The 24,890-nt window shown below is 43.6% G+C and overlaps 1 protein-coding gene across 1 annotated transcript in view; it reads left to right on the top strand.

Moving 5' to 3' along the window:
- The window catches only part of CLSTN1 (calsyntenin 1), a gene marked incomplete in the record, with an annotated part of 1,072,885 nt that overhangs the window by 690,422 nt on the left and 357,573 nt on the right, over window positions 1–24,890 (top strand). Inside the window, 2 exon segments of the mRNA XM_044063129.1 lie at window positions 2,176–2,324; window positions 12,339–12,565. Of these exon segments, the coding sequence (XP_043919064.1) occupies window positions 2,176–2,324; window positions 12,339–12,565 (376 nt within the window).

Genomic DNA, 24,890 nt, shown 5'->3' with positions numbered 1-24,890 from the left:
CCCCTTTGCCTCTCCCCAGAGCTACCAATTGGACAGATTTTGCACAAGGACACCCCACAAACAAGCCTGGAAAGTGGATGCTCTGTTCTTCAGCTGGAAAACCCCATCAGTCTATGCCTTCCCCCCCCTCTGCTCTCCAAAGTACTACTAAAAATCAAACAGGACAAACCAAGGATGATTTTGATTGCTCCAGACTGGCCGCGCCAACACTGGTACCCCCTCCTGCGAAGTGTGTCATGGTTATCTCCATGGCACCTGCCTCAGACTCCTTCCCTGCTGTCTCAGCAGGAGAACCAGATTCTGAACCCTCAGCTTTCAACACTGAACCTTGCAGCCTGGCTAATTACTTAATCTCTCCTTTACCATCCCTCAGCAAACCTGTGATGGATATCATCTTAGAGGCAAGGAGGCCTAGTACTAGAAAATCTTATGCTGAAAAATGGAAAAGATTCTGTGCCTGGAAACAATCTCAAGAGATGAGCACAGCAGCACCCACTTTACCTCAGATTTTACAATACTTAACTGAGATGCTTCACAAGGGCCTGTCTTTTTCCTCCATTAAAATCCATTCCTCAGCCATTTCAGCTCATTATAACACAGAACCTCCCTTCTTCTCTCATCCACTACACAAGCAGTTCCTCAGAGGGGCCAACAATTTTAGACCACCCAGGAAAGCTCCAACCCCAGCCTGGGACCTTAACTTTGTCTTGGAGAAACTCACTCTACCTCCTTTCGAGCCTGTTGCTACTGCAGACTTAAAATTTCTTTCTTGGAAAACAGCTTTCCTTTTTAGCAATCACTTCAGCTAGAAGGGTATCTGAATTACAGGCCCTTATGGCAGTGGACCCTTTCATCATCTTTCATGCGGACAGGGTGTCCCTCAGAACCAGTCCACCCTTCATGCCCAAGGTGGTATCCAGTGTGGCTCTTAATCAGTCCATTCATTTGCCAACCTTCTTTGCCAATCCACAGAATAAAGGGGAACGGATACTGCATTCCTTAGATGTGCACAGACAACTTAGATTCTACTTGGACAGGACTAAACCTCAAAGGAAATCTGAACAACTGCTGGTAGCATTTGCTGCAGGGGCAGAGGGGAAGGCTATTTCAAAGCAAACCATTTCTAAATGGATAAGCCATTGCATTCATTTCTGCTATAAGCACCATGGAAAACCTATCCCCCAGGGGATCAGACCTCACTCCACCAGGGCTGCATCTACCTCTACAGCCTTTCTCAGAGGTGTCCCTACCAGGGACATCCTAGAAGCTGTTACCTGGATTTCTGTACATACTTTCACAAAGCATTACCATTTGCCAATTTTCTCTAAATCTAGAGCTGGATTTGCCACTGCAGTCTTGCAGGGCCTTATAGCCAGCCCTAATGCTACCTAAACTCCTTCTCCCAACCATAGCTTTGGGAATCTACCCAAATGTAATGACTGCAACAGTGAAACACGAATAACATAGTACAGTTGTGTACACTTACTGTAAGTGTAGATGTTAGAATGTATTCACTGTTGTAGTCCTGGTTACCCTCCCTCCAGCCCCCTAACTTCTTTTGGCTATACCTCTGCTTTCCTTTACTATGCTTAAACGTCTTTTTGGTGTATTTGCCTTTTTGTTGTAGGTATATCTTTGTGCTTTTATGTTCAATTGCTTTCCATTAGTGGGGCACCTGACATCTGGGGCAAGAAAAACTGATGTAATGACGTCGGCTGCATGTTTTATACCCCTGATGGCCTGATGTCATGGAAGAAGGGACAGCAACCTACGCAGGACCCAAGACTTTGTTAATCAGGCCAACTGAGGGCAACCTGCAAGCAGATAACCCAAATGTAATGACTGCAACAGTGAATACACTCGAACATCTACATTTATGGTAAGTGTATACAACTGTACTTTCTCCAGGTAGGTGAGTTGAGGAAGGGAGGGGGGCCTTATTAGTCAACAGGGGTTGGGTGAAACCATGGCAAATAACTAAAAGTAACAATTTGCTGGTGGCAGTAGGCTGAATAGCTGTAGAGACTAGCTATTTTGACCCCACAGTTTTCACCTTATTGGTCTTTTGAGGAATGTACTTTATTGAAGTTTATTGTTATCTGTTTGCAGATTAGTCTAGTTTGCACATCTTTAGATTATGCTTAAATACAATTTTTTTTCTTTTTTATTCTCCAGATCCACTTCAATCCTAGCCAGTCTGTGTTGTCTTTGGAGGGGGATGATATTGACAGCTTCGATAAAGCAATGCAGCACATTGCCTACTTAAACTCCCGCCAGTTTCCAACTCCTGGAATTAGAAGGTTGAAGATTTCCACCAAAGTCAAGTAAGTTTCAAGTCATTGTACACAATGCACTTGTATCTCAGTGCTAAGGAAAGGTATTGCATTTAAATCTGAGGTATATACATATCAATTTCAACAGAATACCATCTATTTGGTGTGTTGTGGTGTTGTTTGTAAAACACAGAAAACGTACCAGTCTGCTATATATTACTAAGATTTTTTTATCTAAAGTGTAACATTATGTACAGCATATATGGTTTATAGTAGACTGACCATATATGTTGGATACAATTTGAATTTAAACCACAGAAATTGGAATGTACCTGAATTGCTTTTGTTCTGCTATCACACATTATACTGCCTAGGAACAGTGCAACTCTTTGCATGCTAAACTCATAGAGGTAGAATTCATCAAGTTTGAGCCCAATTCCTCAAATTAATTGTGACATCAGAGGTAGTTTAAGAAAGGAAGGTGTGGAGGGTAAAGCCCTTTACATTGGGGAGTTAGGGAGACGCAACCATCCTAGAAAAGCTTGGTTTTACTTTTTAATTTAAACATCTTAAGTCTTAAACATGGTTTTGACAGGATGAGTGTATGTCTATGCCTTGACTCCCTGTGCTTCATATGTATGAGCAAATTGAGCAGATTGATGTAATGTGAGTGTTGTTGAGTGGCAGAATTTTTCTGTCATAACTAGCAACCAATCAACTTGTAGAAAAGCATGTTTCCATTTGCTGCAGACTCTGCCATGCTGTCATCTGATGATTTTCCATTGAAGTGAGATAGAGACTGAACCATTTGCAAGATAAGCTACTTATGTGTTTTGCGTCCAGCCACACCAGTACAGGCTGATGTCTCAGCACACAACTAATTCAAATAAGCAGACATTTGCCAATTATTAATCCATGGTTACAAATTGCTAGTATCTTCTAATTCTAAATGGTAGCACAGATTTTTTTGCAGTTCCAACATTTGTCAACTTTGATATTAGGAGTCCTTGCTGGTAGGATTGCTGTGATTTTCTGTACAGCTTTCATTTTTTTTTTTCTTTTCTGAAGTTTAGAAATTTTTGCCTCCAGTCAGCTCACATGGCATAATATTTGTAGAGTAGCATTCTACTTGGTTTCTAGCTATTACAATTTTTTTCTAGCATTGTCACATTTTGGATCTAAGCTTTGCTGTTTTGGTCAAAATATTTTTCTTATTCAGTGCATAAATTTCCAAGCTGTCATAGTGTTCATTTGACCATGAAGTTACTAGCCAGCAGCAACACTGTACCTCAGGAGAGAAGAATACGAAGGAAAGCACAGCTGTACCACACGAAGGAAAGCACAGCTGTACCACACGAAGGAAGAGTACAAAGTAAAGAACAAGCTGTACCACGTGAAGGAATAGTACTGAGTAAAGCACTGCTGTACACCACCAAAGGAAGAGTACAAAGTAAAGCACAGCTGTACCATGTGAAGGAAGAGTACGAAGTAAAGCATCGCTGTACCAACGAAGGAAGAGTACAAAGTAAAGAACAAGCTGTACCACGTGAAGGAATAGTACTGAGTAAAGCACTGTTGTACCACCGAAGGAAGAGTATGAAGTAAAGCACAGCTGTGTCATGTGAAGGAAGAGTATGAAGTAAAGCATCGCTGTACCACCAAAGGAAGAGTACAAAGTAAAGAACAAGCTGTACCACGTGAAGGAAGAGTACTGAGTAAAGCACTGCTGTACCACCAAAGGAAGAGTACAAAGTAAAGCACAGCTGTACCACGTGAAGGAAGAGTATGAAGTAAAGCATCGCTGTACCACTGAAGGAAGAGTACAAAGTAAAGAACAAGCTGTACCACGTGAAGGAAGAGTACTGAGTAAAGCACTGCTGTACCACCAAAGGAAGAGTACAAAGTAAAGCACAGCTGTACCACGTGAAGGAAGAGTATGAAGTAAAGCATCGCTGTACCACTTAAGGAAGTGTACAAAGTAAAGAACAAGCTGTACTACGTGAAGGAAGAGTACGAAGTAAAGCATCGCTGTACCACTGAAGGAAGAGTACAAAGTAAAGAACAAGCTGTACCACGTGAAGGAAGAGTACTGAGTAAAGCACTGCTGTACCACCAAAGGAAGAGTACAAAGTAAAGCACAGCTGTACCACGTGAAGGAAGAGTATGAAGTAAAGCATCGCTGTACCACTTAAGGAAGTGTACAAAGTAAAGAACAAGCTGTACTACGTGAAGGAAGAGTACGAAGTAAAGCATCGCTGTACCACTGAAGGAAGAGTACAAAGTAAAGAACAAGCTGTACCACGTGAAGGAAGAGTACTGAGTAAAGCACTGCTGTACCACCAAAGGAAGAGTACAAAGTAAAGCACAGCTGTACCACGTGAAGGAAGAGTATGAAGTAAAGCATCGCTGTACCACCGAAGGAAGTGTACAAAGTAAAGAACAAGCTGTACCACGTGAAGGAAGAGTACTGAGTAAAGCACTGCTGTACCACCGAAGGAAGAGTATGAATTAAAGCACAGCTGTGCCACGTGAAGGAAGAGTACGAAGTAAAGCACCACTGTACCACACGAAAGAAGAGTAAAAAGTAAAGCAGTGCCATAAGTGCCTGTATTTCAGTCTGGATGCTAAAAGATACAGAACAGAGAAACTCCAGCCTGCTTTTGTTCTGCAGTTTGCCAAAAGTTGACTGCACAGTTCAGGGATGTACTAAGAGTGCTCGCTTGCTAGTAGCTGTGACATGCACTCACTGTTGCTTGTTTTAAAAAAACAATTCCTAAAACTCCCACTGGCCTGATCACCTGCAACTCCTTAGCCATCCCAACACACAACCCTATAAAACTGTGTAGTCATAATTGTAACACTAAAACTCCCACCCAGTTCCTAGCCTGAATCCTTGCTTTTTTACCCTAAAACTCTAGTCTCCCTCCTTCCCTAACCCTAAAACAGGACGACTGGGAATATTCTTGTGCTAGGCTTGTGTTGGTTGTAGGGCCATTAGCCTAATACTCACCTATGAACCCTTCCTGTTCCCTAAACCCAAGACTCTCTAACCATAAAACTTCCCTCTTGCTCCCTAACCCTAAAGCTCCCCTGCCCGATCTACGTTCCCACTTCCTTCCACTCCCTCACCAGCTGCTTGTTGGAGCTCATATTCAAGTTACAGACATAAAGAAGACCAAGACCCCTCCTTCTTGTAACTGTTCCATCTTTTTAGCTTAGATGAACCCTTCTTTGGAAGAATCCTACAAAACGTCTTTGGACTGACCAGTGACCATTTTTCCACCACCTTCCTCCTAAGAAATGTCTAAGTATGTGTCTGGGAAAGGAGGTGGAGGAGCATTGGGCTGTCCCAAGTGGGTATGTGCCCTGTATAGACACAGCTGAGTGGAGTGATGCATCCTTTCTACACCTTTTAGAAATGACTCCTGCATGCTTTCTGATGTCCCAACACATATCTAAGAACTGCTATGCCTTTCTGATTTACTACTTATTAAGGAATTCTGAAGCATTGGACAGGTTGGGCGAGAGGGTGTTTTACTTTGCATTGTTGGGAATCAAGTCTCCCATCCCAACCCCAATGTCACACCACAGGCAAGTACCTATGAAAAGGCCTGTAGATGTTCTTCTTGTTTCACTGTTGCAGTCATCACACTTGGGTTATTCTGCCAGGGTTAGCCCTCAGTCGGCCTGAATACCAGAGGCTTAGTATTTCTACATTGGTAGCTGTCGCTTCAGGACTGATGTCATGTCATCGGTGATATAAAAACAGGCAACTGACACCATTACATCAGTCTTTCTTGCCAAGGAGCCCAAAGCAGAAGCAGTTTGCACGAGTGCCGGTTGGCCGCTACCTAAGTTTTCATTTCCGAAATTGAAGTTGGTCTTCTAAAGCATAGTACTCCGTTGGGGATCCTTTTTTCTTGCTGTAACCAATGTCAGAAAAAGTTAACAATTGTCTTGCCTGTGGAAACCAAATATCACACCGAGTTTTCCATTCTTACTGTGTCACTTGTTTAGGCCCAGACCACGAGGTCCCTAGCTGCCGGCTTTGTGCTTTGTTCAACGCCCGAACTATTCATCGTCGGGCCCTTATTGTAGCTAAATACTTTCGCTTTTGATCTCCATATTCCGAAATGGCTTCAGTAAGCCATTCGACTACCGATCTTATGAAGAAACGTAAGGATAAAGATAGAGGCAGACTGCACAGATCCAAAACTGCCGACGACACTTCCATTAAGCTAGTCGCCAGTTCGCCAGTACTCAGTGAGGCACTTTCGCAGCCCCTGATGCCTGCATCGATGGATTTGCAAGCCACTACTGAGACCCGTTAGGAGTCCGGTATGCCGCAAGACTCTTCTTTGACTACGGAACCTGCGGATGTCTTTACCTTGGATGGGTCCAGAGCCACTGTACAGGCACCGGCTTCTGAGGAAGTTCTTTGCACTACCAGTATTTGACACAAACCAACAACTTCTTTTGCGTCTTCAGTTCTTTCTAAAACTACCGAGTTTCTAAGGCCCAAAGTACGAGCTACGCCTAAAAGACCAACCCAATCTCACTCGCCTGCTTCCTTGCCATTGTCACAGATGCTTAAAATGGAGAAAGACCTTATCATGCTGATTAGGGGAAGCCAGCTTTCCCCTGCTAAAAGAAAAAGACTGGTCCCCAGCAGCTTTATCTGACAAAGAGTCCGACGACTCTGAGGTTTCTGATTATGAAGACATGCCCTTGGATGATGTCTTTATGGAATCCAGTCTAACTCCTGATACTTTACCTCCTGCACCCAGAAAACCTGACAGGTATTAAAATCCCTGACTCACACAAATTTCTTTTCAAGAATCCTACTGCTGACCAAGAGGTCATCTCCCAAAGGCCTAAAGGAATAAAAACAACCACAGCTAAGAATCCCACCCCCTCTGACAGGGATTCTCGAGCCTTAGACAGATGGGGTAAAAAAGTATATACCTCTGCATCTCTTGCCATTAAAGCATTAAATTGTCAGTTCCACATGCTGAAATACCAGCAACATATCATGAAACTCATTAAACAAAATGTGTCTACCTTCCCTGACTGTGCAGAAAATAAAGGTTTACAGGAATGTATGCATTCTGCAAGCCAAATCAGTAAGAATACCCTGCAATGTGTGTTTGATGTCTTAGAAGCATCCTGCAGGGCAGCAGTCACAGGTTCTGTACTTAGAAGGCATGCTTGGCTTAAGAAACAGACCTTGCCACATCATGTCAAATAAAAATTATTGGACGCAGCACTGAACAAAGACAATCTGGCACCAAAGCAGAAGAGGTTTTAAAAAAGATGAAAGAAAAAGCTAAGTCTATGCAGACAGTTAGACTTTTTGCAAGTTCAGCCTCCAAGATTCAGTAAGCATTGCCCCTCAAAACATTGGTCCTTTCCAGCCCCCTCAAGGCTACCTCAGACTAGACCTAGGGGAAACAGACCCCCAGACAGCAGTCTCAGGGTATGCAGAGATCTAAGCAATGGAATACCTCCATGTCTAAACCAGGGAGTGCTAAGCCACTCACCTTATGGAAAGAATTCACAATGACATCTCAACACCTTCTCTCACGTCTGCCTATCTGCTCATGCCCCTATGAGGAAAACTTGCCTCCCATGCAGAAAGCTGGGCCTCCATCACCAACGATTGATGGGTCCTTAACATAGTACCCCAGGGGTACAAATTTTATTTCCACACATTGCCAACCCCAAAGGGATTCCCAGATCTTCCTCCAAACCAGTGGGCAGAGGCACAAACCAAGTTCATTCCCTGCTCTCCATGAGGGCAGTTCGGCCTGTTCCTGCAGATCAGATAGGCCAAGGTTTCTATTCAGACTTTTTCTGGTACCCAGAAAAGAGAGCACCTGGCTCCCAATCTTAGATCTATTCTAAACACCTTCCTGGTGGTACCAAAATTCAAAATGCTCACAGTGCTGTAGCTTCTCCCTATGCTGTCCAAAGATGCCTGGTTAGCCACTCTATACCTCAAAGAGGCCTATCTGCATATCCCAATCAGAGATTCTTGTAAAAAATATCTATGTTTCAGGGCAGGATCTATGCAATATCAGTTCTCTGCAGTTCCCTTTGGCTTATCCACTGCTCCCAGAGTTTTCACAAAATGCCTGGCTCCAGCCATTGCTTTTTGCAGACAAAAGAAATATTCAAATTTACCCTTACTTGGATGACTGCGTGATTCAGGCAGACAGGAAAAGCTGTTGCAGTACCTGACATTTGTAAAGGATCTACTAACCTCACTGGAGTACATTATCAACGAAAAGAAATCCAAACTAGTCCCCAGTCAAAAAATTGCATTCTTGGGAGCAAGCCTGGGCACAGCATCCCAGATGGCATTTCTAACTTCAGAAAAACAAGCCTATCTGACAGGCTACTTCTCCCAACTGGCCACCAGAACCCAGTTATCTGCAAGGAAAATCCTACAAGCTGTAGGGTTCATGGCCTTCTGCATTCTACTAATTCCATTTGCCAGACTGCATATGAGGAAACTTCAGTGGTACTTAAAAAGCCTTTGGTGTCAACATTCTTAGGACCTGGAAACTATTATATCTATGATATCTTGTCTAAGGAAAGATTTTCTTTGGTGGGCAGCAGTATGCAACCACAACAAGGGACTTCCCTTTGCACAATCCCACGCTGCCCGTACCCTAACCACAGATGCATCAGACTATGCCTGGGGTGCTCACGTAGACGGCAGGTGCATTCAGGGCCACTGGAGCCCAAACCAAATTCATCTGCACATCAACCAAAAAGAGATGCTAGTTGTTCAGCATGCTCTGACAGATTTCAGATCCCTACTCTCACCAGGACCCCTGCTAATAAAAACAGACAACACAGTTATGTGGTACATCAACAAGTAGGGGGGAACCCACTCTTTCCCACTCTGCAGGCTAGCCATGACCCTTTGGAACACGGCCTCAGACTTGCATATTCACCTGCAAGCTCAATTCCTGCCAGGAAACCAAAACTCTCTGGCAGACAACATAAGCAGAAATCTAAAAAGGCCCACAGGAGTGGCAATTAAACCACAACACCTTCAGCCTTGAGACCCAAAAATGGGGTACCCTGAAGGTGGACCTATTTGCCTCCCCCCCCTACAACCACCAGCTCAGCAAATTCTGCACCAGGAAACCTCACAGCAAGGCCTGGAAAGTGGATGCCCTGTCCTTCCAGTGGGCAAACCTCTCCATCTATGCATTTCCCCCTCTATCTCTTCTTAGAGTATTACTCAAAATAAGGGAGGAAAGATCAAGGACAATCCTGGTTGCCCCAGACTGGCCACACCAACACTGGTACCCACTACTGCTCAGACTGTCCCCGTTGCCTCCATGGCACCTTCCTCAGATTCCAGCTCTCCTGACTCAGCAGGAGGGAGAGTTCTTGCATCCACAGTTGCAGACCCTGAACCTAGCAGCCTGGCTTATTCCTTGACTTCTCCAGTGGCCAGCATAAGCAGACAGGTCCTGCATGTTATACTTGAAGCCAGACAACCCAGTACTAGAAAATCCTATGCTGACAAGTGGAAACGGTATTGTTCCTGGATCCAGACTAAAAGAGCTGACCCAGCACAGCCCTCCTTGCCTCTCATCCTGGCTTACCTAGCTGAACTACTCCACAGGTGCCTATCCTTCTCTTCCATTAAAATCCATGCCTCTGCCATGTCTGCACATTACAGCACTGAGCCACCTCTCTTCTCACACCCTCTCAAACAGTTCCTGAGAGGGGCTAACAACTTAAGGCCACCAAGAAGAGCCCTTACCCCTGCTTGGGGCCTTAACTTTGTGTTGGAAAAGCTTACACCCCCCCCCCTTTGAGCCTGCAGCTTCAGCAGAGTTAAAATTCCTCTCTTGGAAAACAGCCTTGCTTCTGGCCATCACTTCAGCTAGAAGAGTGTCTGAGCTACAAGTACTTACGGCTGTGGAACCTTTCATCTTTTTTCATGCTGACAGGGTCTCCCTCAGGACTTACCCAGTGTGGCTCTCAAACAATGTATTCGTTTGCCCACCTTTTTCCCTAAACCTCAAAATAAGGGGGAAAGGATCCTGCACTCTTTAGATGTGCACAGATAGCTCAGATTCTACCTGGATAGGACTAAGCCCTTGAGGAAATCTGACCAGTTACTAGTCAGCTTTGCACCAGGGGCAGAGGGCAAAGCCATATCAAAACAAACCCATCTCCAAATGGGTAGCACACTGCATCCATTTCTGTTACAAACAAAATGGGGAAACCACCCCCACAGGGTGTCAGAACACATTCTACTAGGGCAACTTCAGCCTCTACAGCCTTTCTCAGACGGGTCCCTACCAGGGACATCCTGGAAGATGCAACATGGAGTTCTGTTCATACCTTCACCAAGCATTACCACCTGCCTATCTTTTCAAAATCCAGGGCAGGCTTTGTAACCGCAGTCCTGCAGGGCATAATAGCCAGCCTCAACTCTTCTTGACTGCCTCCACCCTTTCCTCAGCTTTGGGAATCAACCAAAGTGTGATGACTGCAACAGTGAAACACGAAGAACATAGTACAGTTGTGTACACTTACCATAAATGTAGATGTTCAAGTGTATTCACTGTTGCAGTCCTGGTTTCCCACCCTCCAACCCCCTTGTCTCTCTCTATCTCTCTTCCTCACCCTTACAGGACTAGTGGTATTTACTTTCCACTGGTGATGTTACTCCACCATAACTTAGCTCCCTATTTGGGGGCACCTGACGTTTGGGGCACGAAAAACTAATGTAATGGCATCGGCTGCCTGTTTTTATACCACTGATGACCTGACGTCAGTCCTGAAGCGACAGCAGCCGACGCAGAAATACTAAGCCTATGGTATTCGGGCCAACTGAGGGCTACCCCTGGCAGGATAACCCCAAGTGTGATGACTGCAACAGTGAATATACTCAAACATCTACATTTATGGTAAGTGTACACAGCTGTACTTTGTCAATCCTTTTATTTAGCCCTGCTAATTGCCAAAGGAATATCAAAAAGGTTTAAAGGAGTAATCACTTCTGTATACTCAGCATTGATCAGGCCAGCTGTAGAGTACAATGCCCCCTTTGGGATGTCTCTCATTAAACATAAATAATTAAATTCCAAAGGTTCGTAACTAAAGTGATCACAAGCCTTTTGTCCCTGGGGTACCATAAGAGGCTAGAAGTTCTATCCTTTTATTCATTGTTCTGTAGACTTTTGAGGAGCATGTCTGTCTTACTAAGCAATTGGAGCACTTGCTGTCCTGAACCTCCTTTGTCTGCAAGTCCAATATCTCCAACAATACTAGAACCAGGGACCTAAGTCTTCACCAACAGATAAATAAAACACGATGGAGGGGATAGGTTTATAACATAGCACTTCCCAAACCTCTGTAATAAACTTCCCCTGCATGTTAAGCAGTTCAGCTCAGTACATCTTCCTTTAAGCATAAATCTCTAAATTTATTCCAGGATTGACTGATATGGGCCTACTGGAGAAAGGAGAGTGCTGCCTGAGGGAGGGTCTTGACAAGGCAAGACTGGTCATGAGACTGTGTGACTTTGGAATAACTACAAATGTATAATTACTTCTCGCAAGAAGGAGTTGCCATCAGTCACATGGTCGCAGTGCTTGCAAAAAAAAATCTGATCCCCCAGTGGTGCAGATGATGGCTCCTGCTCCCACATCACTTGACTGTCATCTCAAAGAACAATTTGGTCATAGGGCTGTCTCCCACCAAGAAGCAAACTAATCCATTGGGCATCCAAGAGGATGGTTCAGTGGTCAACGAGAGGGACTACCCTCCTCAAAAATATTGTTAAACAGATTTGAGGTATTGGGAGGGTTTTATTATTTTTGGAGTTGTGTAAACTGACTGTAGACATTAATAAAGAAGTCCTGTTTTATTACACCTGTTACTGTTTAAGGGAGTAGGCTTGAGTGCTGCTACAACTGTTGAATTGTAGGGGTGTTCATTTGGGAAACATTTTTCAGCTTTTCACTTTTTTGCATCATAGTGTATATATTTGCACTGTAAGTCTTACATTTGACATGTGTTACATTTCAGATGTTTCAATGAAGAAACCTGCATCACTATTCCTGATGTTGATGGATACATAATGGTTTTACAGCCAGAGGAACCAAAGATCAGCCTTAGTGGAATTGACCATTTTGCACGTGCAGCCTCGGAGTTTGAGAGCTCTGAGGGTGTTACCCTTTTTCCCGAACTCCGAATCGTAAGCACCATTACCCGTGAAGTGGAGCCAGAAGGAGAGGGAGAAGATGATCCTACAGGTAGGAAAAGCAGATGGTTTGAAACCATACAATAGTTCAAATTCTAAAACGTATTTGTTATGTAGTAAACAGTAACTTTTATTTGCATTTCTTTTTTATATGTGCCACAATTCACAGAAGTAGTGAAGTTTGGTTTGAGAAGAGACTTCATGCATTATTCAAGCATACATGTTAAAAAAAAGAAAACTGGGGTCAAAAATTGAAGTAAACTTTTTTTTACTGAATCTTATTATTTTTTGCATCCATAGTGGACTTCACTTTATATAGCTAGTATTTTGTTTATTCTTTCCCAGAATGATCTTATGAAAACTGTTAACCAACATGTTTTTGTTGTCCAGCTAAAGGATATTTCTTCCACAGTGCACTGTTTATTCCCATAGTATGGTATTGTTTTGCCATTCATTTCGTATTATTTTGTTGGCTATTCATTAAGAATGGGAGTACTCTGACCTACTGCTTTGAGAATTTCTTGGTAACGTATTTGTACAGGCTTATTTAGTGATCATCAGATGGTATTTGTCATCTTCTGAAAAAAAAATGCATAGGCCCTTTTCAGCAGAGCTGAAAGGTTGAGTGATTGAGTTGCTTTTAAAGCATTATCCCTCACTCAGTTGTCAGCAAAAGGTATCAGATTTCCTGAGCTGCTAATTCAGCTGTGACAACAGAACAGTAATTTCCATACTGCTTTGTCATAGGAAAGTTTTATTCGTAAGTTTGAAACTGCAGAGATTGAATAGGTTTATGGTTTCAGTGAGAAGGGGAGAAGGAACGGCTGCAAACATCCTGTTTAGTTGGTTTTCCCTTTGGTGTAAAACCATAAGCATGGAAGGCAGTGGCATGTAAGAGTTAGGCAGATAAATCTAGAAACATTTTCATTAGAATTTTCATACAAGTTCAACATGATGTGCATTAAGAAAGTGGATAACACAAGTGTCACATAGGAGGTTAAACAAGCTGAGTCATGTTTTTTGTGTGGAAGTGTAAGAAGAGATTCAGAAGTATATTCAAATAAGAAGTTATGTTTGAGTGCAATTGCCCTTTAAATGTGCATACGTGGTAACTCCCATATAAGAGCATATGCAGTGGTCAGGCAATACTGTGGTTTGTCGTGTGAGTGAGTAGCGCTAATAACCAAGTTGTAGAAATTACAGTACAATGGTTTCCTCTACATTTCATTGTATTCAGTTTCCCCAAAGTTTTGATAAAACACACTGGTCTGAGCTTAAGAGCTCAGCAAACCCACAAAAGCATCATACCCCACTTTTCTTGTATATTGCAATGCCCTGGTCATACAGTCATAGAGAAAAGAGAAGAGCTCACAAAAATGGAACCCCTGTGCGCCAGCAGTAATTTCATATAGGGAAGTGCAAATGGAGAGTTCATCATTTGAGAGGTGAACTTGAGTTTAAACCTTGTTCATTTTGAACTCTACAAAGTGTAATGTAATAAGAACTAATTGTCTGCGAGATGTTTCTTCTGTGAAGGTGGTTGCAAACATAGTTTGTTGCTGGGGTGGTTTTGAGCCACGGGATGCTCAAGCAGCTTCACAGAAAGAATAGCAAGGGCATGTGACTCATCTGCAAAGGTCATGGGGGAGGTCAGAACTATTGGTCCCATAGATAGTGGCTGGTTACTGCAGCAAGACCATCCTAAGACATGAAGGTAAATAGGTTTGTGTGTGTGTGATGATTGTAGGAATCTTTAGTTTGGAATGTGTACACACAAGGTTGGCATGGTGCCTCACCTCAAACACATGGTTAAAATAAATGAATCCATTCTTTACTCACCTTGGCCTCACAGGATAAGGATGTTGTGCTAAATGAGGCAGTGTATTTATGTCCTGAAATAGACCTTCCTCCTATATGCCAGGATTGGGAGGGTGGCCTAATGGTTAAGGTGTTTGCCTTGCAAACACAAGGTGTAGGGTTTGAGTCTCACAAGGGATTATTGGCTAGGCTTTAAATGGCTCAAAAGGGCAGTTAGCTTTGTACTAATCTATGAACCTATATCATTCCCCAAATCTTCACTTACTTGCAGATGGCTTCTTAGAAAGTCACTTAGTCATGTACATGCTTTATTGTTAATCAGAACACAGCAGAAAAATATACAGTGTAAAACACTTTTGTAAACAACAAGATTGCAGATACTGAAAAGTTATCCATACTGAAAGTATTATCTAGGAAAACTTTTTCTGTCTTCCCACTTTGTTGGTTCCAGCGCTTTCCTTCAACAGAACCTTTACTTCTGCAAGAGGGAAAACAATCACGCATTGAATAACAGTTACAGGAGTTCTTTACATTTAAAAATAACATTTGGGACCAAGTTAGAGATGTATGCACATGTGTATGGGAGAGGAAGGGACAGATACCAGCATCATTCCATGTGTGGCTTATTTGTGGGAATTGTACTGTCTTAAGCAAACCATTACACCTGTTTTGCAGCACATAGTACATAATATGCAACACACACACACACACGCACACACACATTTATAGAATTCCCTGCACAACTTGGATATTGGAAAGAATAAATGAAACATGTCTTAAACTCAGATACTTTACCCAGCCTTATCACAGGGAACAGAGGATGGTTTCCATCTATAGATACTGCTGGTTTTGGATGGAATTAAGCCGTATGAATACTGGGAAAATAATTATGTTAAATGCTCTGCCTTACTGGCATAGTGGTGGTAGTGCCCTGCTAACCCTCCCTCTGGTAGTCTGTCAAAGCTCAGAACTCCTCCCACTGCCGGTCTGTGTGTCAGAAGGACCAATCATCGGGCAGAATTAGTACAGGCCTTCACATTCACAGAGAGAAAGCTTTCAGTTTTCTTATCCCACAGTCAGAGAAAGATCTCTTAGGGTATTACTTTTATCAGCTGCAGAGCTCAGATAAGAAACTCCTTTTCAGTCATTGCTTGAGTAGTGCTTTCTGCTGCTTTGACTATGTTTTTTTTTTCGATTTGCAAAGTTTGTATATGCTTCTGTTTTTACTTTTACTAGCCTGTTGATTAAAAGCTTCATTTTGAAGTTTTGACAGGAAAACTTGCTGGTATTGCATTTTTTCTTTGGGTTTATGATGAGTAGGATTAGAGTATTTTAAACTATTTTTTAGTTTGAATTGCAATTTTGGCTCCATTTTGTATGTTAAACATTTCTCATTGGAATATGTCATCAATTTATGATTTATTTCTTGTCTAATACTGTTTTAGGCTGTATCCATTCATTTAGACTGAAACTAGCCCCCCCCCCCACCTTTTTTAATAAAATAAGAGAACTTTTTTGCATGCGTTTTGGACGTGGATCTGTATTATTGAAACTGTCATTTTGTTCATTGCATTCTTTAGAAAAGTGATACTTGAAGAAATGGAGTTACTTTTGGCAGCATTTTGTATGTTACAAAATTTTTATAAGAATATGTCGTCATTTTATGACTTATTTCTTCTCTAGTACTGCTTTAGGCTGTATCCTTTCATTAAGATCGAGACTAGCCTTTATTTATTTTAACAAAATTGGGGGACTTTTGTGGATGTGTTTTGTGCTTTGAACTATGTTAATGAAAATAGTTTAATTTTCTCAGTGCAGTTGTCAGAGTCTTTAGATTGCTGTTTAGAGGGAGAATAGTGTGATTTGTCAATCTTCTTACTGGGCTGACTGCAGCCAGTATTTGGTATTGAGCTAGCTAGTTTCTTGCCCCCTGATTTGATGGACTCAGCCCCCCCCCCCCATCTACCCCATTTGCGACTAAGAATAAATCAAAAAATATTCCTCAACCTGCGGCTTTTGAGACTACAGTAGCCTTAGCTTCGGTCAGGTTATCAGATCACTCGTCTTCTATTACCCTCAATTCCCCTGGAGTGGTAGTATCAAGACTGTGTATGACACGAGGGTCAGACAGATTTCCAGGGCTGTACCACTGAACGTTTCAGATATGTGAGAACCCTTTTTTTTCTTACTTGGATGACTTATTGATCTGTACAGAATTTTAATCCAAGTGTTTGGAGAAGGTATCTTTCAGACTGTGTTTTTGTTTATGCATTCTGAACTCTAAAGTCATGTTTGACAGCTTCGCAAAGACTCTTCTTTCTGGGGTGCTTAATTGTCTTTAACAAGAGCCATGTTTCTGCTATTCTGTTGGAGGAATGTTGCCTCAGCTAGAAAGTTAGTAGAAATGTTTGGAGTGGTGGTATCCATTATTCTTATTTTACCACAGGCCCATCTTCATATGAGAAAAATTTGAATTTTATTTCCAAAAATGTTGGATGCAGCACCTTCATTCCCTGGCATCCCAGTTGCTGGTGCTGCCCTTCATCAGACCAGAATTACCATGGTGTAGAAATCAGGTGAGTATCAGTCCAGGGCTTCCTTTTTCTCTCCGCTGCCAGTACAATCTCTCTAGACAGATTCACACGACTTTTCCTTGGGAACTATATCAGAGGAGATGCAAGTGTTAGCTACTTGGGGCACCAAGGACGCATGGAAGCTCATCAATATCTAGGAGATGTTAGCAGTATTTCATGCATTAGACGTCCCTCACCACCTTTGGACTCTGGGTCCTTTTCTGGTGGTTATGTCCATAACCACAATAATTTGGTACCTCAGCAGACAAAGGGGTATGAGGTCTTACCCTGTGTGCCAATTGGCAATGATAGCCTGGCAGCAGACTTCTCAGTATTCTATGTTTCTTCAGGCATCATACATCCCGTCAGAGCAGAACATTGTGGCAGACTGAGAAGACACGTATAAGTGGAAGCTCCAGGCAGTGGTGTTACAGGATCGAGTCCAGATGTGGGGAACTCCTCTAATAGATCTTTTTGCCTCCTTTCAAACCAGCTTGAGAAATTCTGTTCCAGACATCCTTGCAGCAATGCTTGGAGGATAGATGCATTCTTCTTCCCTGGGACCACACTTTCCTCTGATTTACAAGGTACTTCTGACGGTTCAAAGAGAAATGCAGATTTCAGAGCAGCTATCAAAACTGGTTCTTGCTGCCATCCTTTACCTTAGAACTGGGCGACACCTTAACTGGCATTACATAGAGGGTAGGGATAGGTTCCGTTTCTTGTAATGAGTTTTATATCAGCTGCATTTGTAATATACTGGATGAACTAGTGGTTGTATGATTTTTTTTTTTTTTTTTGCTAAAACGTTTATTGTACAAGCTACGGAGTTTGAGAATAGTTAACTGTGTCCATCTAAAGTGAACATTGTCATTAAAAGAGAAAATTAAAATAATTACAATAGTATCATGCAGTTTTGAAGAATACATTCCTTATTTTCCTAGAACTGCAGTAGTATCATGCAGTTCTTAAGCAGCATTTATATACATTCTTCATTTTCCTATGAAGATGCCTGTGTTGGTCTTACAGGACACCTTACTGTTTGTGCTCCAGTCCATACAAGGCCATTCTCTGTTGCATAAAGATAATAAGTTACAACACAGTATCCCTACCCTATGTTAGGTAATAAGGTTGCTTTCAGGTTCTGTGGGATTTTCATATTTCTTCCTCCTAAAGAATTATGGTGGTGCTTCTTGGAATGTGGGCCAAATGTTAATGTTGAGTGTTCCATTGATCACACCCTTGACATTATGGTACAGTTGTGGATAAGAATGTGTACTATTAACAGCAAGATGTTCTATTCAGTGTGCAGTATTCTTTACATATGGGAGATCCTCCGCCCAAGCAAGCCAACATCTGGCCAGCATACAACAGCTTTTAGCTACTGCAGCTAAGTGGGACGTCGTACATATGTGCTGGCAACATCCGCCGTAAAAGGACGTCTGCACATACAATCCTCAGAACTTTTCTGTCACCATTTGGAACGCTTGACACGTATGCCGGACTGCTGCCTGATTCTGTTAGTTGCTGCCAGTTTTCAGATAAGTGCCCCATTGGGGATTTATTTTGCTGAATTTTCCAAGGGCAATGAAACAATTGCCCCACAGCACAATAGAACCCACAACTAACTAAATCGAACCCACCCGATGTGGGAGGCTGTGCCTACCACACTCTTCCTAATTATATATGCCAACATTGAGATTGCAACTCATCTCCCCACTATAGTGGGGAAATTGGCAAAGTTGTGTAGTTGGCCAACTACTTCATTGCCCTTGGAAAATTCACCGAATTGCAGAAGTGATTTTTGCTAAATATGTGTCGACAAAGAGGTGTTCACTGAAAATAACTTCGGCAAACTAATATAGACCCCCAAGAACATGCCTCTTACTCCAGCTAGGGAACAGATCCCGGTGTTGGCTGCTGAAGCCAGGCCTAAGTCGGGTTCTTCTACTGGTCATCATGCAGAAGTGCACATTAAGAAAAAGCGAAAAAAAACGAGCATTCTCGGGCCCCTACTTCTCCACAGTTCCTGGGATACAGTCTCTCAGGGGTTGATTAAGGCTTTGATGGCTTAAAAGCCTTCCACTGCTGTTTCTGTTCCCTCTTTTACTAGGTCTCATTATTGGGTTCCTATTACATAATCAAACTTCCATAAGGTCTAACACCAGATGTTCGAACTTGGAAGATCGAAATGTGAAAACATTGAAACCTCAGAACAGCAATTTTTTTCCCAGGGAAAAAATTTGCTGTTCCGAAAAACACACGCACAACACAAGCACACAAAAAACCTTATAAACCTACACTAAACCTTACATACAATTATCTATGCACTAACCTTAACCCAAACCCTAACCCTAAGGTCCGTCACTACTGCACATTTACCTTACCCGCACCCTAACCCTAAGGTCCGTCACTATCGCACACTTACCTTACCCGCAGCCTAACCCCAACGTCCGTCACAATCGCACACTTACCTTAACCCGTTATGTAACGTTCAAACCACAGTGGAGAAAATGTCGAAGCCACAGAAACGTATAACCAAATTCTTTCCCTGGAAAGAATTCAGACTTCCGCGGCTTCGACATTTTCAGCTTTCGAACTTCCAAGTTTGAACTTCTGGTGTTCGACCTTCTGGATATTAGATTACATAATAGGAAGTCTCATTATTAGGAGGGTTGGGAAACAGGAGATGTTAAGTTGTCTATCTCGCCTTCATTCTTGCTGTTTGGTGGATCGGAGCCGATCCTCGGCTCCGACTCGGCCATCTTCAATAGCTCGAGAGCTGTTTACTGGCTTGAGGCTACCCCTTATCCCATGATGCCTAGCGACAGCTACCCAGATCCCGTTTGCCGCCTCAGCTGCGAGGTGTCGTTTTCTGGCTCAGACTTGTATTTTCAAATTGTTTGTGTAGAAATATATTCTTATACTCCATAAAACTATTAGATAATTTACCTTTCTTAGTTTTATTCACTGTGTGTGTTGTTGAGTACTTTGTTCTTTCATAGTCCCCTTTTAATTAGAACTCGTTTAAGTTAGGGAATTTTCCCCTCCCCCACTCCCTTCCCAAGGACAGCCATTTAACTTAGAGGCTCTCCTTACCTTCTCTTTTGTTATAGTTTTTAAAAAAATAGTTTTCATATATATATATATATATATATATATATATGTATATGTATATATAGTCTGGTGTACTTTGACTAGAGTAGAATTTTTTCTATCTGTGTTTCTCTTCTGGTACTTGTTTTTTTGTGGTTGAGTTATGTCCAAGGAAGCTAAAGTATCTGGCTTTAAAAAGTGTGACTCGTGCTGTCAGAAAATGTCTCTGACAGACGGGCACACTAGTTGCGTTTATTGTTTGGGCGCTGTTCACCTGCAGGACTCTTGTTCTATCTGCCATGCCTTTAGTCCAAGAGTCCTGCAGGAGCGAAAGAACAAATTGATCCTTAGGGGTCTGTTAAAACTTCAGGATTCATGGGCAAAGAGTTCCCAGCCAGTGAAATCCCCAAAATCCTCTAAACCGTCGGCTCCACCTTTGGAGCTGACTCCGGTACAGGATTTACCGAGTATGTCGGTTCCGGCTGGCACCAACAAGACAAACCCCTCCATCGGTTCCATTGGATGTTTCGGAGCTATAAAAGGCTGAGGTCCCCTTCGTTATATCCTTGGTCTCCATTATTGCAAAGTGAACATAGCCACCGTTCTTCACACTCCTCTCGATCCTCTAGGCTGTCGGATCATGATGTGGAGAGAGTAGTAAGTAGGTTGCTAAAATCACAGGCACTAGCTAAACTATTGTCTAGCCCTCCTCAACAGGTATCGGCTCCATCCACGTCCTTTTCTGTTCCTCCTCCGACTCCATTGAGTTCAGAGCCGGATTTCGTTGGGGTTCGAGTAGTGGAACCATCGGCTCCGATAACCATATCTCCTTCGGTTCCGACATTGGCTCCAATTCCTTCAATAGTACCTTCGATCGAGGAATCTGGATGCCAGGGCTCGCTCTTTGGCTCCGAGGGGGTGAGTGGGATTGGACCCTTGTCCGACCCCGTTCACCCTCTCCGATCATCGACGCAGGTGAGCTCGGCTCCAACATCGGCCTCGGAGCCGTCCCCCTCAGTGCGGAGAAAGATTCCTATTTCTTCAGAACTGGAGCTTTCTCTGCCTCGAGGCAGGGACGCCTTTGAGGTCATGTGGAGTGTCTGTGCCAACCTCTGCTCCTCCTCCTTCAGACCCCAAGCATAGGGAGCCAATGCTCCAGGACACCCCATTGGGTGTTTCCTCTTCTTCCGAGGCATCCCCTGATCACTCAGAGGAGCCCCCTTGGAAGAAGTGCAAGAGGAAGCACATTGACTCCCCTGAGTCTGTCACTTCTGATACAGACTTAGATGAATCGGAAGGGTCCCCGAGATCCCCCTCTGAAGGTGTTTACTTCTCGGACATCCTGGAAATGCTTAGGCAGAGGGGGGAACTGGAATCTCCTAGCACCTACCGAGGATGAGTCTGTATTCCTGGATGATTTCAGTTCCCGACCTTCCACCTCCTGGGTTTCTCCTCCTTTCGACCCACTTATATCTGTAGTGGCTTGAAAGGCTTGGTCAGCTCTGGACACAGTGGAACCGACTCTGAGGAGACCTGGTAAATTTATTACAGCTCCCCAGGATAAGCAATTCCTTTCTAAAGGTGTGCCCGTTGATGCCATGGTGGTAGCAGCACTCACCAAAAAAGAGTTAGCAGAGACCTCCTCATCTTTTCATCCCCCTAACAAGGAGTCTAGGACGATGGACAGGTATGGAAAGCAAATGTTTCCTTCAGTGACCTTCTCCATGAAGTCCCTGAACTGTCTGTCATTTTACTCGCCTTCAAAGGGATCTCCTTAAAGAGATTGGAGATACCCTTCAAGATCCTACAGCTGTGGGAGTACAAGCCAAAGTAGCTTCCCAGCTAGCGCCGCTTAATTCTGTAGTTTACTCCTCCATGAGGCTAATTTCCAATGCAGCTGATGGAGCAAGTAGAGCCTCAGGCACGGGTGTGGCCCTCAGGAGGCATGCGTGGATGCGGCTGTATCACTTTGCGGAACCCTTTCGAGCGTCCTTCACCAATACCCTCTTTGATGGCTCTTTTTCTTTGGGCCACAGATGAAAGACACGTTGACTAGGTGTGAGCAAGAAGGCAAGACTCTCTGCCTTGGGAGTCCGTTTTTCCACTCCCTCTAGACCTTACCCCAAGGGTCAGAAGAGTGGGAAGATGTGGTTCTGTAAATCTCAGGGAGCCTTGCCTGACACACACACTGATTTTTCCTCCAGAGGCAGAGGGGGAAACAACAATAATAGACATCGCCTTCGTGGCAGAGGGGGTCCGCAGAACCAGGGCAACAGAGAATCTTTCTCTGACAAGCCCTTCCAGCATTCCTGAAGGGTTGCCCTGCTACTCACCTCTGGAGGCAGTCGGGGGAAGACTTTCGCTGTACCCAAAAGCCTGGCAAAATTTAACAAGCGACAGATGGGTACGGTCCATTATATCTGGAGGTTACAAAATTCCCTTCCATCAGTCCCCCTTACAGTCAAAGAAGGCCCTTCTAGATGTTCCACCCAATCTGAAGGAGCAAGCAGTAATAGAAGTTTCAAAACTGCTAGAAAAAAGAGCCATTCAGGAAGTCCCCGCAGACCAGCATGGATCCGGAACTTACTCAAGGTTCTTTTTGGTACCAAAAAACACAAGGGACTGGAGACAGATTCTGGATCTCAGCAGACTAAACAAATCTCTACAAAGAACAAAGTTTCGGATTGTCATGCTACAGTCCTTTCTACCCTTCCTGGGTCAGGACAGTTGGATGTGCTCAATAGATCTTCAGGACGCGTACTACCATATCAAGATGGACAGACGCTCCAGGAGATTTCTTCGCTTTCGGGTGGGGGCCAGTCATTACCAGTTCAGAGCTCTGCCCTTTGGTCTCACCACAGCCCCCAGGGTGTTCACCAAATGTATGGCAGTGGTCATGGCTCACCTGAGACATCAAGGATTCTAGGTGTTTCCATATCGAGACGACTGGCTCCTCACTGCTACCACCAGGCATCAACTTTTATAAGCGCGGGATTATACAATCACATCTTGCACCCAGCTAGGTATTACAATAAATTTCGAAAAATCTGCCTTGTTGCCCTGTCAATCTATCACTTACATAGGAGCAGACTTAAACACAAGGGAAATGTTCACAAGGTTGCCACTGGAAAGAGTGTCCACAGTTCGTCAGCAAGTGCAAGTCCTAATGCAGAGCAAAAGGATCCAAGTCAGGTATGTCCTTCAAACTCTGGGCTCCATGGCAGCTGCCATTCTTGTACATCCATTAGCGCGTTTCCACATGAGAATTCTTCAGTGGCTTCTTTTCACGCAGTGGTCTTTCCAAGAGCTACCCATGTCTCACATGAGCCTGATCAAGGAGGCATGCAAAAGGCACCATTCTTGGTGGATGGTCTCCCCATTAGTTACTCAGGGCAGACCTTTCATACAACCCCCTCCGGTAGCCACAATGACTACAGATGCCTCCCTGATAGGGGGGGCGGGGGAGCATTATCTGGGCAGGACAGTCCAAGGCACTTGGCAACCTCACGAGTACCATCTGCACATAAATGTCCTAGGAATGAGAGCCATGCTCCTAGCGTTGCAAGCTCTTCGACTCTCTTCCTTCCGGGAACATTGCAATTCAAACAGACAACATATCAGTGGTGTGATACATCAACAAGCAGGGCGGAACCAGATCCTATCTACTGTGTCGAGAAGCACTCAGACTTTGGCAGTGGGTGATTTCCTCCCAACGTTTTCTGATTGCGATGCACATCCCTGGGAGATCCAACGTCATAGCGGACAGGCTCAGCAGAGCTATCCTCATGCCTCATGAGTGGTCTCTGAATCAGGAAGTTGCGGAGCTTATCTTCCGCAAATGGGGACAGCCTTGCTGCGATCTTTTTGTCACCCCCTTCAGCAGCAAATGCAGCAACTACGTCTCCCTTCTTCCGCTTCCTGGTCACATATCCAGAGATGCTCTAGTCCACGATTGGCCTCAGGGACTTCATGCCTTTCCTCCATTTCTCCTGATACCAAAACTTGTACAGAAAGCAAAATTATTGGGTTGCAAAATTATCCCCATTGCCCCCTACTGGCCTCTACAGATATGGTTCCCGTTCCTGCACCATTACCTTCTCGATCAGCCCTGGACTCTGGACCCGATTCCAGATGATCTGATTCATCAATCAGGTGGGTTGCATCAATCCCTCCAAATTCTCCAGCTCACAGCTTGGTTGCGCCATTTCTAACCTTAGCCAGGCTTCCCAGCATTTCCCCAGCAGTCTGTGAGATTGTTTCCTCTCATAAGTCTACAACGAGAAAAACTTATGCTAGCTATTAGAAACATTTTTCTTGTTGGGCAGAGTCTAGGAATGTGGATCCCTTCTCAGCCCCAATCTACGAAATTCTGGATTTCCTAGCGAAACTGTTTCACTCCGGGTCCCCTTCCACTATGATTAGGATACAATTAGCGGCCATTTCTAATTTTCATATCGGTTTGTCAAATTCTAACATCATGTCTCATAAGCTCTGTAAAGCTTTTTTGAGAGGAATATCTCTGCTTAGACCTCCAGTGAGAGATACCCCTCCTCCTTGGGACCTTAATTTTAGTCCTAACTTCCTTAATTCTGCCTCCTTTTGAACCAGCAGCATCCTGCTCCATCAAGTTTCTATCTTGGAAGGCACTCTTTCTGGTAGCTATCACTTCAGCTAGGCGTGTATCAGAACTTCAAGCACTATGTGTTCGTCTTACCTACCTGGTGTTTCACAAGGACAGAGTTGCACTGAGAACTAATCCTTCGTTTCTTCCTAAAGTCTGCTCAGAAAATAATTTAAATCAATCTATAGATCTCCCTGTGTTCTTCCCAAATCATAGCAACAAGGCAGAGTACAAACTTCACCAATTGGACGTTCATAGACAGTTGCGTT

Source organism: Protopterus annectens, chromosome 2.part1 (genome assembly GCF_019279795.1).
Source record: "Protopterus annectens isolate FY-2018-M chromosome 2.part1, PAN1.0, whole genome shotgun sequence".
NCBI lineage: Eukaryota > Metazoa > Chordata > Ceratodontiformes > Protopteridae > Protopterus > Protopterus annectens.
This window is presented reverse-complemented; position numbering and strand designations above follow the sequence as displayed.